The sequence below is a fragment of the Phascolarctos cinereus genome, unplaced genomic scaffold, assembly GCF_003287225.1.
Source record: "Phascolarctos cinereus isolate Bilbo 61053 unplaced genomic scaffold, phaCin_HiC Scaffold_1;HRSCAF=81, whole genome shotgun sequence".
Lineage (NCBI taxonomy): Eukaryota > Metazoa > Chordata > Mammalia > Diprotodontia > Phascolarctidae > Phascolarctos > Phascolarctos cinereus.
The window spans coordinates 113,897,219-113,910,418 of NW_027555514.1; the positions used below are offsets into that span (position 1 = coordinate 113,897,219).

General features: G+C 40.7%; 1 protein-coding gene across 3 annotated transcripts in view; it reads left to right on the forward strand.

The window, feature by feature from the left end:
- The window catches only part of CEP41 (centrosomal protein 41), a 28,727-nt gene extending 20,647 nt beyond the window's left edge, over positions 1–8,080 (forward strand). For 2 of the 3 annotated variants that reach the window (XM_021002329.2, XM_021002326.2), the window contains 4 exons: positions 265–332; positions 1,564–1,678; positions 2,061–2,276; positions 3,012–8,080. In XM_021002329.2, the coding sequence (XP_020857988.1) occupies positions 265–332; positions 1,564–1,678; positions 2,061–2,276; positions 3,012–3,196 (584 nt within the window). In that variant the 3' untranslated portion in view covers positions 3,197–8,080. The remainder of the gene's footprint in view (positions 1–264; positions 333–1,563; positions 1,679–2,060; positions 2,277–3,011) is intronic. The other variant, XM_021002330.2, reaches the window with a different exon arrangement.
- Positions 8,081–13,200: the final 5,120 nt, after the last annotated feature.

Consider the following 13,200-nt stretch of genomic DNA (forward strand, 5'->3'; position numbering starts at 1 on the left):
TCCATGTAGTACAAAGAGGAGCCAATGGGCAGGACGCCTTTTTAAAAAAATTTTTTTTTTAGATTAGGGCACAGCTGAGGAAGTTTCAGAATTTGCTTATCATATCCCTTTCCCTGAAGTGTTTTAGGTCCGTTACTTGCTAATTTGGAGTAGACATTTTTTCTATATCTCATTTTAATTTTAAATTGACTACGAAGACAGCTGGGTCCAAGCTGTGCTTAGATAAATACTAACTTCCTAAACCTTTTCTCCTTTTTATTACAGCTTACAGTTATCCAATTGCCACCTTGTCTAGAACCATGAACCCTTATTCAAATGATATTCTTGAGTATGTATCCTTCAAAGCCTCTTGAGAATCCAGTTGGTACGTCAGGTGTTATAAGAAGTAATTGTTTTTAACATCCAGCATTTGCTGTGGGAGCTCAGAGGGATTGCTGTTGGTATTGGTATAAGAGTTTCAGGTCTTATCTGCAGCTTCTGAGATTATTGGGTCTTCACAAGATACTTTCAATTTATACTGTGCCAGACAGAATTATGTTTCCCCTCTCTAGATTGTGTTCAGGGTGAAATCAGGTGGAAATGTCTGCTTTGTTGGCGGCCAACTCAGAGTGCTTTTCTGAACAATTTCCCTCAATAAGGCAGAAACAAATGTTTTAAAGGGTGAAACCAACTGCTGTGTTGACAGAGACTGACCTTCACAACCTGTTGTTTTCTTCAAAAACATTTTTTTTCTACTCGGGAGACATGTACTCCCCCATTAGAATGTTAGTTCTGTATAAGGAGGCATTGTTTCATTCTTTGTACATACATTACCAGGGCTTAGCATAGTGCCTAGCACGTAGAAAATGTTTAATAAATAAGTGTTGATTGATTAGTTGATAATAAGAATTCTAGGGGCAGCTAGGTGGCGAAGTGGATAGAGCATCAGCTCTGGAGTCATGACGACCTGAGTTCAAATGCGGCCTCAGACACTTGACACTTACTTAGTTATGTGACCCTGGGCAAGTCACTTAACCCCATTGCCTAGCTAAAAAAAAAAAATTATAAAATTGATATCTCTTGTCTGCCCAGAACTGACATTCAGTCCAAGGCATTAAAGTGAAGATTGAGCTTCGTGCTAATGTGGTGAACTTAACTCATTTGAGAAATAGGTAGGAAACATTTCAGGAAAAGGGTTGAGTCCTCAGTTCCCAGGCTAGCACTTACTCAGGATACATCTTATCCTGTGGACTGTGGACGACAGATGCAAAGCACCAGCCGTGGTCTTTACTTGTCTCCTTCCCCTGAATGGTTGCCATGACTCAGTAAATCAGATAGCTGCAGCAAATGTGTCCTCACAGGAAACAGGTTTTTCTGAATAGGTTCTTAAATAAGTTTTCTAGATCATTTTTTGAGGTACTCTTGGGTGTCTATATTGTTGACAATGTCCAAATGTTAAACATTTCCTCCAGTTGAGGAGTCATCCACTCTGGTTTTGGGGGGGGGTCAATTCTGTTAATTTCTACTTAAAATTAAAAAGTACTCACTAAAGGCTGTAAGAATCTTAACTAATCTGACTCTTAGAAGAATGCCCATGGCAAGATTATCATCCTCTATGATGATGACGAGAGGCTGGCCAGCCAAGCAGCCACCACCATGTGCGAACGTGGATTTGAGAACCTCTTCATGCTCTCTGGAGGTGAGCAGAGTTGGGTTTTGTTTTGTTTTGTTTTGTTTCTTATTAGGGCCTAAAAACAGCATTTGTACACACCTCCTTGAAAGTCTCCATATTCCCTTTTCCTCTAACCCTGAGAATTGCATTTTCCTACAGTCTCATTGCTGTGGCCTTGAACCCCAGTAAATAAAAGGGCCAAGGCCGAGGCAGGGGAGATTAGAATTCCTCACACTGCCAAAAAGAACTTACATTGTTTGGTGATATTTGATATGATACTAAAACAGTTGAGAAAGATCACAGGTCTTAACACAGTAGCCTCTACCCTGTAATGCACATAGAGGTTCTTCTAGGGATTGATGTGGTGCCCTATGTTACCAAGTGCTTTTTTTGAATGTTCTATACCCAGGTCTGAAAGTCCTAGCCCAGAAATTCCCTGAGGGACTGATCACTGGGTCATTGCCACCGAGCTGCCAGCAAGCACCAACTCCTGGGTCTGCCCGAAAGCGGTCCAGCCCCAAAGTGCAGATTCTGTATGCTGAGAACAAGTGGAGATTTACCCCAGAAGATCTAAAAAAGATAGAATATTATCTGGAAGAAGAGCAAGTTCCCCAGGAAACCCCTGGTAAGAACTGTATGTGCATGCATACCCCACACAGGCACATAGCCTGGCCAGGAATGATTTTAAGAAAAATCCAAATCTTCTTCATTCCCTTAATTTTCCACTTGCTCTTCAGACAGATTGTTTGCTAGAGTAGCTGGGTTCTTCTCACTTTGGTCTTTACGGTACTTCAGGATTGAATATGACTTCATAATGAAAAAGCCTGGTCTCTCACAGATCATGTCAGTTCTTACAGTATTTGGGGCTGGGCTTGGCTGGGCTTCAGGAAGAGCAGTGTCAGGAAGGTGGAATAACCCCAGCCTGTCTGCACAGAATCAGCCCAGAAACACAGGTGGAAAGGCCAGGGGATAACAGATGCCTCTTGAAGCAGAGTAAGTGTGTCCTAAGATCATGGAGGGGCCCTAGAAGGCATCTGGTTCAGCTGCTTCACTTGACATATATCCTCCAGGCAGGGCCTGAGTTGCGGTGAAAAGAGACAGAATGGCTTTCTAATGACTCCTTTTTTGGGAGGGTTTTTAACTTCATTTTGCTTCCTCATTAGAGCATTCTCTACACATCCTCTTACTTCCTGCCTTGTGTTCTTTTAGTCTGTTTTCTCCTTTCCTTTGGGAGTAGGGAGTGCAAGATAGCCATGGAGCACTGATCCCATGGGTAGGACCTCCCTAGCCTAAGAGTCTATTCAGGACGTTGTACACAGAAACAGGCTTTCAGCTGTGGCCTCTTCCTTCTCCTTTCCAGGCCGACTGAGCCGTGGCAGCTCCTCTGTGAGGGATCTCAAGGTCACAGGTGGCAATTCCTCTGCAAGGGATGCCAAGGTTACGAGTGTCCGCAGCAGTCAGAGCCTGTCTACTGGGAACGCAGTCAGCAATCTGAACCCCCGCTCGCTTAGCAGCGGCTGCCTTCAGAGCAAACCCTGGAAGTAAAGACCTTGTCAAATAAATTATTTCCTGTTCATGGGAACCCCTAAGCACTTCCCAAGTTGGTAATTTTCAGAAACTTCTTCAGACGACAGACAGTGACACGTGTAATAGAGACCTCCTCAGGGAGGACTGTTAACAGATGACCCTCGAAGAAAATAGAGATGTGGGACAGGCTCTAGTCTCTTCCCTGTTGAAGTCGTCAACTCAGATAGGAAAAGAACTCTCTTTAGTGTCTTTTGTCTTCAGTGTGCTCCAGTCTGTTTATCTATATCCCTGTTTTCCCCTCGTCTTCTAAATACTTCATTCACGTCTGCTGGTTGGTGACTCCCGACTATATTCTCTTGCCATTTACTGTTCTTGATTTTGTGAAGGAATCTTCAACCAAGCTTTCAAGATGACTTCTTTAGGAGTTATCCCAGGAACTCCCAGTGATTCTTAGAGTCCATCCTGCTGGCCACCTCCACACCAGATGTTGACCCACTTCCTTGTAAGCTACCTTCCCATCGCGGGATGCAGGTCCTGCCATGGATCTGGGGGCTGGTGGCTGTGGGTATTGATTTGCCCAAACATTTGAGGACATAGTGGAATAGCCCCCTAAAACTTCCTAGGAGTTGTCTCTTCACTACAGTTTTTTTAACTGGACATTGGTGATGATGCTCAGTCATCAGTTGTTAACTGCTTACTGTTACCCAAATGCTTTGTTGGGTTTAAATGGCGGTCTCCTACTAGGCTTATTCGTGTTAGTGCAGTAGAAAATATGTCTGCTTGAAATCCTTACCACTTATTCCTACGCTGGAGCTTCTGGCTGAGGAGGGAAGGGTTATATTTCTTTGTCAGAGTCTCCAGCTACTTGGTCTTTGCTTGCATCCTAGGTGCCCCCTCTTGCATCCTGCTTCCTGCCCCAAATATACAGTATTAGTTGAATTGTATAATCTGCCCAGTTCCTCCCTTATTTCTCATTCCCATCATCGAGCTCTGAACTATGGAGTTATGAGAGTATTGGTTCTGGCTTAGGCTGGAATTTTAATTCAATATTAACTGAATTGCTAAGTAGCTGACTAATCAATTCTTTTTAGCCTGTCAAGAAGACTTTGGGGTAAAGGTAAGGGATTCCGAAATGTAATCTTTTGTTTTGATATAGAAATAATTGTCATGGCAATGTAATTTTTCAAAATCCAAGTGAAAAATTGTCTTCCTTGCCTTGCTTTGCCTTGACCCTCTGTTTTTTTCTCTTCACAGTCAAGTTCCCCAGGGACACAGCCCTCGAGGGTAAGAGGATCAAATGAACAGTTAGACAGTATTTCAGAGAGGCCTATGAGAAAACAGCTTATCTGAATTAGAATCTGCTAAAATGTAACCCCTAGTTTTCATTTCTTAAATGTAGCATTTTCCTGGGTTTAGGAATCAGACAAATCCAAAATATTATGAAGAAGGCGGGGTCAAGCCATTCTTGAGAAAATGTTCAAGAATTGTCTTATTAAAATTCAGCCAATATTTTGCTAGAAACTTGTTGCCTAAGACCCTTGGTGGGCCTTTCAGCTGATGCCAAAATGCTACAGTGTTTATTTCTTCTTTAAGGCACAGATAGAAAAAGGCTCTTTTTTTTTTAGCCCTATGTACTTTTGAGAAAATCGGCTTATCCCAAGCATTGACAAGATTTTCAGCCATTTAACATAATTTTTAAGAAAAAAATCTATTTTGCTGCAGAACCAAACCCTCACTACTCTACTGTTTGAGAATGGCCGCTCAGGAGTTTTACTTATCTTCCTGCCACCAATTGGAAAGTCAATCAATGTACTTCTGTCCCAGTTTTCCCCTTTGTTCTCGTTTGCTCCCGTAACTACATGACACTAGATTATTAGAGACTTGTACATATTTTTATAGTAGGTTAAATGAACCTTTTCGGTTTGCTGCATGTTTTAAGTTTCAGAGGTATTTACAGAGTTGAATGTATTTTATAAATATTTTTGCATAGGTGTAATAGTACTCTGGTTCTTTTGGTAGGGCTTTTGAATTAACTGAGCCTCGAAAGATCTGTGCTGATTTTGCACCTTAAATGTTTCTGTCAGACATTCCGAATAAGTTTTCATTGTATGTTCCAGCTGTTTTTAATGTTTTCCCTTTAATAGTTTCCTCATTAGCTTATTGGTGTGCTGTATTATTGTTCAATTGATCAGTGATATCTGTGTGATTAAGATTATTTGAAGATTAAAGTACAATGCACAGTAATTAATTTGTTGTTTGATACTGATATTTTGTAATATACCAGTCTCCCTCATCCAATATGATGAGACAATTTCTTTTTGTCCTTATTAGACTAATGCAATCTGAGGGAGTACCTCATATTGTTTAGTGCTTAGAGAGGAATGCTTGCTTAGAGAGGTGAACCCAGATTCAATTCTAAGCCAGTGTGTTAAGACTCCATCCATTAAGCTGAACTAGGGGCTCTTTAACATACTCCTTCACTCACTCACTGAGAGTGACCTTAAGCTAATTATTACTTGTCTTAGTGTTTCGATATGCCATGTGATTAACAGCTGTCATTGCAGGGGACTTGAAACTCCATGGATGGAAGTTGCTTTATTAATGTTGATAAAAAAAATAGTGGTACTTTACTCCTCCTCCTCCTACTACTACTACTTGTTTTTCTTCTTTTTCTTCTTCACCTTTTTCTTCTTCTTCTTCTTCTTTTTCTCCTTCTCCTTTGTCTTCTTTGTCGTTGCCTTCGTCTTCTTCTTCTTTGTATTTTGTTTTTTAACAAAAGCTAGACCTGGAGTTATTTTGTTTTTGTTTTTGTTTTAGCCAAAAAAGTCAGACCTAAAAAGCCACAATCAGAGTAGGAATAAATAAGAATTAAAAGAGAACAAATATATTCATTCAATAGGTGTTCAGGGTTTGTTTCCATGGTGCTATTTTAGACAAACTAAAATCCTCAAGTCTGTTTAGGCTACCAGCAGAAAAACTCCAAAACCCCCACACTCTGTTCCTTTCTCTGAGAGGTACATCCCACTGTGGGCTGGTAATGAACTCAACCCTTGACTAGGAAGAATGCCATAGGTGGGTTTTCTCTTACTGCTTCCTGATAATTTGCACATTGGGTGGCAGGTATGGCTTTTTATTATGATCTGTTTGACCTCTTTAGAAAAGTTCATTTCTATTCATCTAGATTAAAATCCATTGCAAACTTTACACTATTTTGAGGGCTCAGGTTGTTTAGAATAGGCTTTTCAAATAATGAAATGTTCCCAAAAGTTTTAATATGTGTTTATTTTCTTCAAAATGCTGTCAAGGATGTAACTGCGGTAATTGTTTTTGAAGAAACATCAGAAACATGTCAGTTATAATTTGTTGGTTTAAGTATATGGACAGTTTGAGTGTTTATATGGAATGCAATTAATTTTTTAATTAATGGATATCTTTTTAACATGAAGACAATAGAATAGCACACTATGCTTCAGAAATATCAACTGAAACGAATCTGAATAGTAACATTGCACTGGTATTATAGTAAATATGGGGAAAAAATTGCAGTGCCCTTAAAACGATATGCTGTTCAGTTTTAATGTAGAATGTGTAATGACAAAAACTTATCTGCCTCTAATTTTGCCTGTGCTGCCAAATGTGAATTGACAGTACTGGCATGATTATCACTTCATAGTGATAAAATGGCAAAATCTCTATCTTTTTTTCCTCCTGAATTAAGAGTGTAAGCACTATGAACAGGACTTGATCTTTTGTACCTCTTGTTAGCCCCATGCCTAGTCTACTGTCTAAAGCATAAGCACTTAGTCAATGCTGATTTATGCAACGAGATGGCTCAATGGATAGAGCACTGGGGCCTGGAGTCAGGAGGACCCAAGTTCAGATCCAGCCTCAGATACTTACAAGCTGTATGACTCCAGGCAAGTCACTTACCCTCTGTCTGCCTTAATTCACTGGAGAAGAAAATGGCAAACCACTCAGTATCTTTGCCAAGAAACCCCAAGGAAAGTACTGGCATGACACTGCCCACTAGGTCACAAAGAGTCACATGTGACTGAACAACAACAGCAAAGTACTGTTAACTGAGCAGCCAGTTAAGTGGTCACAGGTGAGCACAGAGGGGCTTTCCACGGAGGATCACGTTCTCTGTGTGGTTCTGCCGCCTTCAAGCGGCGAGGACCATGCTTCTGCCGTGGCACCATACTTGCTGAGCAGCTAGGCAGCATTTTTGAACACGTATGTCGTGTTTGAACCAGTGCATCGTGATGTGACAACCACCTTGCGACAATGATGGTAGGTGATGGGCCTTGGTGACCCCTTGCCCTTGGGGAGGAAATACATTAATGATTCCTGAGATCTTCAGTTACCCTGAGGAGAGGCTATTTGATGCCTTCAGCATCCCCCCTGGATGTCTTAACACTTTTCTTTACTGTTTGTTTTTCCTTAAGACCTCTGAGCCTAGCAGACTGTAAACATCTCAGACAGAAAATGTTTTTTTCTTATTTTTAAGATCCCCAGGTAAGAGGGACCATGTCCTCCATTGATGAAGCTGAACACATTGTTGACAAAGGCACCTGCCTTCAAACCTTAGCTTCTTGCTCACATCCCATCCCCATTCTCGGTCCCAGCCCATCTGTGGTACTAGCACGCAGACAAAAAAGCAGACATCATCTCAAAACATTTGTACAATAGAAAATCCGCTTTCCACCACGTATGATGACCAATGTCTCAGAGGATAATATGTACCCCAAGTGCTTTTAAGGTATAAAAAGAGTATATTGGTCACCTACTAAAATATGACTTAAAAATGAAAATTGCTATCTTTTAACTAGATAATAAGGAAAAACATTAAGTTGTTCTTTTTAATAGGCCAAACTGTTACTGCAATAAACCATCACAACTCCATCTGTGTTTGCTCTTTTCTTTTCTAGAATCAGTATTGTAACCTCAAAGGACTTCCTTGCCTGCAGGGTACAAAATGGCGGGTGACCATGGGCTGGGGTTTCTGTGGAGACAGAGAGGCAAACAAATTGCTGTGAGCCGCATCCATGTTAACACACGAATGCCACAAAAGCATGATTTGATTAACTTTGTGAAACATGTAGCATGGGTGGTGAGCAGAAGACTTTCAGTCTCCTCTCAGTTCATTTGTAATTGGCAGGCTCTGTCTATGGGGATGGATCTAGGCAATGCCCACAGCACAAGCTGCCAAATGGATAATCCCTTGAAAGCTTTAAAGAAGGGCCTATTGCCTGCCCTGTGACAGCTGCTATTATTTAAGAGTCCCTTGGTCCCCTGAGAGCTTTAGTGGTGCAACGGATAAAGAACTGGACTCAGAGTCAGGAAGACTCAAGTTCACTGGCTGTGTGACCTTAGGCAAGACACTTAACCTTTCCCTAACTCAGATTCTTCATCTGTAAAATGAGGATAGACGCTAGCAATACAGGGATGTGAAGGTCAAATGAAGCAACGTGTAAGTCACTTTGCAAACCTTAAAGTGTTATATAAATTCCAGGTAATATTGTCATCATGACGACAATAGTTTGCTAGAGTTTAGCCCAGGGGTGGGGAACCTGCAACCTCTAGGCCACATGTGGCCGTCTAGGTCCTCAAGTGTGGCCCTTTGACTGAATCCAAACTTCACAAAACTTCAAGTTTGGGCTGCAGGTGCCCCACCCCTAGTTTAGCCATTTACAAAATAGTAGTTCTCAAACTTCTTCAGTCTGTGGAGCTTATCGTCACGGCAGACACTGAACTCCACACGCTCCCCACTTAATTCCACACACAGAGAGATCCCCAGAAATTAGAGGAAACACACGCTTTAGCTGAGAGACCAATGCTATGTTGTCTATACGGTTTTTCAGTTGTGTCCAACTTCATAACCCTGTTTGGGATTTTCTTGGCAGAGATACTGGAGTGGTTTGCCATTTCCTTCTTCAGGTTTGTGTTATAGATCCCTATCATTCATGCCAGAGACAAAAGTATAGATAATAAAAACATTTTTACTAAAAGAGACCCATCCATAGACTACCCAGAGGATCCTTGTGGCTCACCTGTGTGGTCTGCAAACTGCCCTTTGAGAACAGTCACCATCAAACACTATAGACAAGGCTCAAATAAAATAAAAATGAATTAAATTATATTACTTATATATAATATATAATAATTAAATAAAATTAAATAAAAATGAATTAATTTATGCCCCCTGCAACTATATTGAAGATCATGCTTGCTGCTCTGAAATAGGAAAAGGAAATCCTCTTGGAGTTTCAAAATAAAAATACTCCCATAATTCCGATCGCAATTTACAAAGAACTTTCCCCATAGCAATCCTGTGAGGTAGGTAGTACAAATATTATTAATCCTGTTATATAGATGAGAAAACTCAGACCAGGAGAGGTTAACTGCCTTGCCCGCAATCACACAGCTAACAAGTGTTAGAGTAGTAAACTAATGTTTACTAAGCACATACTATGTATCCGCAATGAACTTAAGTGCTAGAATGGAAGGGCAAAAATATTGTCCTATCCTCAAGCAGTTCACATTCTGGAGGAGAGACAGCATGTAAACTATGGCATTATGTGTGTATATGTATGTAAGTGTGTATGTGTGTATTACATGTATGTAATCATGTATATAAATATATGTATTTACATATATATGTGTATGTTACGTGAATATACACACCATGTAAACAGAACTCTGCTTTTGAACCCAGATATCTTGACTTTCAAGAACATTAGCTTATTACATAATTCTGCCTTTTGCATAGCCCCTGTGGGAAAGGTAAGGAGATCTCGTCTGACCAATCATTTACACCAGGCTTTTTTTCAAACCATTACAAGAGGCTAAGAAATAATGGGAGGGCGCTAGAGAATGAACGTAAGCATGTGGAATACCCCAAGTGAACTCACTAATCAAAGCTATCAAAACGTTTCACGTGAAATTCAACTTTAGCTGAAGAAGACAAGGATGGCATCAGGAACTATAATCTCCAAATTGGAAATATTACCATCTCCACAATGACTGTCCCACTTTCAGTTCTCATTGTCACAGTCTCTAAGACCTGGAAGGGACCTCGGAGTCCACAGTCAAACCTATTATTGACCATAAATACCCGTGTAGCTACATGTCCCGGCTGGAATGAAATGCAAAAGGGAAGGCAGTTAGAGATACTTCCTCAGCATGGTTAGCCAAAGCTGGTGGACCTGTGGGGCAAAGGTGATAATGGAATGCACGTCCTTGCTTGTTGGTCATTAAAGGTGAAAGAATTTGGAGGGATGCAATTTCAACCAGGGCTGAATCTATCCCTCTACCACTGTTGGCATTAGATGTATGACAGGTGGGCATCAGTTTCTGGGAACGCTTGCTCTGTATCCTGTTCCAGAAAATCGCAAATTGAAAACAAGACACTGAACCTCCTCTCCAGGTTAGCTCTTGGCTTCAGCTTGGGAGACAAGGAAGAGACGGACTATAGCCAAAAGGGGGTTTATTCCTTTGGAAGGGGCTGAGTCTGGGGACCAAATGGAAGGTATAGCCTTGTGTTACATGAGAACAAGCTTTTACTTTTACTGCCCTCTTATTTAATCCAGTTAAATTGCTTACTAAGATAATGACCTTTGCTTAGAAGCTTTTGATTGACAACACACCGTGAAGGAAGGACACAGTAGTGGTACGGAACATGAGCCAAGGGACTGATTGACATAGATTCCTCTAGATTATGCAAGAGCACAGAGAATGTAACATAGGAAGTAGAAGTCAATGAGTGATTGACAGTATACGCCCAAGTCTTTCGGGCTGCCTTGTAGGACCAGTAGGTACTCCCACAGTGCCACCTAGTGATTGTATGGCTGTAAATTCTCCACAGTGCAAAATAGGAAAAAATCAAAAGGAAAGCTACCCCACCCCAAACTTCTGCCTTCAAATTAACATGGCTTGACTAAAGACAAAGGAATTTCATTAAAGTTAAACAGGAACTATTTTTTTTTATTATTTTCACTAATTTGTTTAAGAAGAAATAATGCAAAGCAATGAGCATTTATTAAATTCTTACTACATGCTAGGCACTGTTCTAAGTGCTGGGGGTACAAGCAAAAAGAAAGACAGTTCCTGCCCTCAAGGAACTTACATTACTAATGGGGAAAAGACAAAACACAAAAGGGATCTATTAAAGGGAGCAGGGGCAAACCAGGTAGACTATCACTTAGTCTGCTTATACACAAGACTTCTTCTTGTTCAATTCTCAGTCGTCTCTGACTCTTCATGACGCCTTTTGGGGTTTTCTTGGCAAAGATATTGGACTGGTTTGCCATTTCCTTCTCCAGTTCATTTTACAGATGAGGAAATGGAGGCCAACAGGGTTAAGTGACTTGCCCAGGTCACAGCTAATAAGTGTCCAAGCCAACATTTTAACTCAAGAATTCCTGACTCCAGATCAGGTCAGCTCTATCCACTTCACCACCGAGACAAATTCCGTTGTACCTTGGGCTTAGGGGAATAAACTAGGACTGGAGAAAGAGATTTCATAGGACTGCAAAATCAAGAATAAAGACAAGAATTAGGGTGAACTGGATTGAAAAGAGAGGTTAGGTTGAGGCAAATGTTGGAAAAAGGAAGGAAGGAAGGAAGGAAGGAAGGAAGGAAGGAAGGAAGGAAGGAAGGAAGGAAGGAAGGAAGGAAGGAAGGAAGGAAGGAAAAGAAAAGAAAGAAAAAAGGAAGGAAGAAAAGGAAAGAGAAAGAAATCAAGGAAGAAAGAAATCAAGAAAGAGCCTGAAAGTATGATAATAAGAACTCTCTAGGGACCTCAGCTCTGGCGCTGAGATCTTTGCCCACCGTGAAGCTTTATCTATGTCCCTTGCTATTCTGTATATCAAGGGTCTTAATAGTCCATCTCCTAGTAACAACAGAATTTCTCATTAGCCACAGGCTCCAAGAGTAGATGCTGGCTCATTTCAAAATGAGGCCTTTTTTAAAAAAAAAAAAGGAAAATAAAGCCCTAAATTGCAAGCTGAGGGAGAGGGTTTATAATATGTAAAAATGGAGCTATTCTGATGTGAAATTAGAAGTAAATCAATTCCTGTTTCTCAAGATGTTGCTAACCCAGCTGAGACATTATTAGGCAAATAGAAACCCTCCCTTAGCCTACAACTCCTTTGATTATAGAATGTAACAGTTGTGAAGAAAAGGAATAAATTTTGACACTGTTTTTATATATGGGTTTTTAACACATCAACTTCAAAGAATTATTTTCTAGCTCTTCTTACACTTTGAAAGATTCAAAAGACAGTGGTTCTTCCAGCAGCAAGCATTCATACTTCAAGATGCTTATGTCCTCTGCCATGAATTATGTTCATTTGCTACTCTTGAAGTGAGGGTCAAGTCAACAGGCATGCATTAAAGTACCTACTTTGTGCCAGGTAATAGCCTTTGAAGTCCCTTCCAGCTCTTAGGTCTATGATCTTATGAATCAAAAAGTCAAGCAGTTAAAAAGGATTGCTATAAGCAATATGATGGCCTAGCAATGCCATGAGGACCCATTGCAAAGACCAGCTCTGTGTGGGCATATACAACAACTCTTAAAAGCCACAATCATCCAGTTTCCCAGCATTCCACAGGACTGACCCTAAATTCCTAACTTCATCACCTCATTTTTTTTCATTGATTGTGAGTTTATTTCCTACCTCCTGATGAAATGCCTTTCTACTTTTTGATGGAGTAAGTGGGATAAAATTAAATTCAATTTATGTAAATTTGCTTCAAAGTCAGCTTGGATGGAATGCATCTCTTCTGTAAAGTGCTGGTCCCTTTTATTATATTTTCCTCCACAGCCAGAGAGAGTCACAGAAATTGTATCACTTGCCTAGGCTCACACAACTAGTCTGGAGATTTAAACTCCTGACTGCAGCCAGGTGGTGCAGTGGATAGAGCCCTGGACTTGGAATCAAGAAAACTCATCTTCCTGAGTTCAAATCCAGCCTCAGACCCTGGGCAAGTCACTTCACCCTATTTGCCTAAGCCTCCTCATC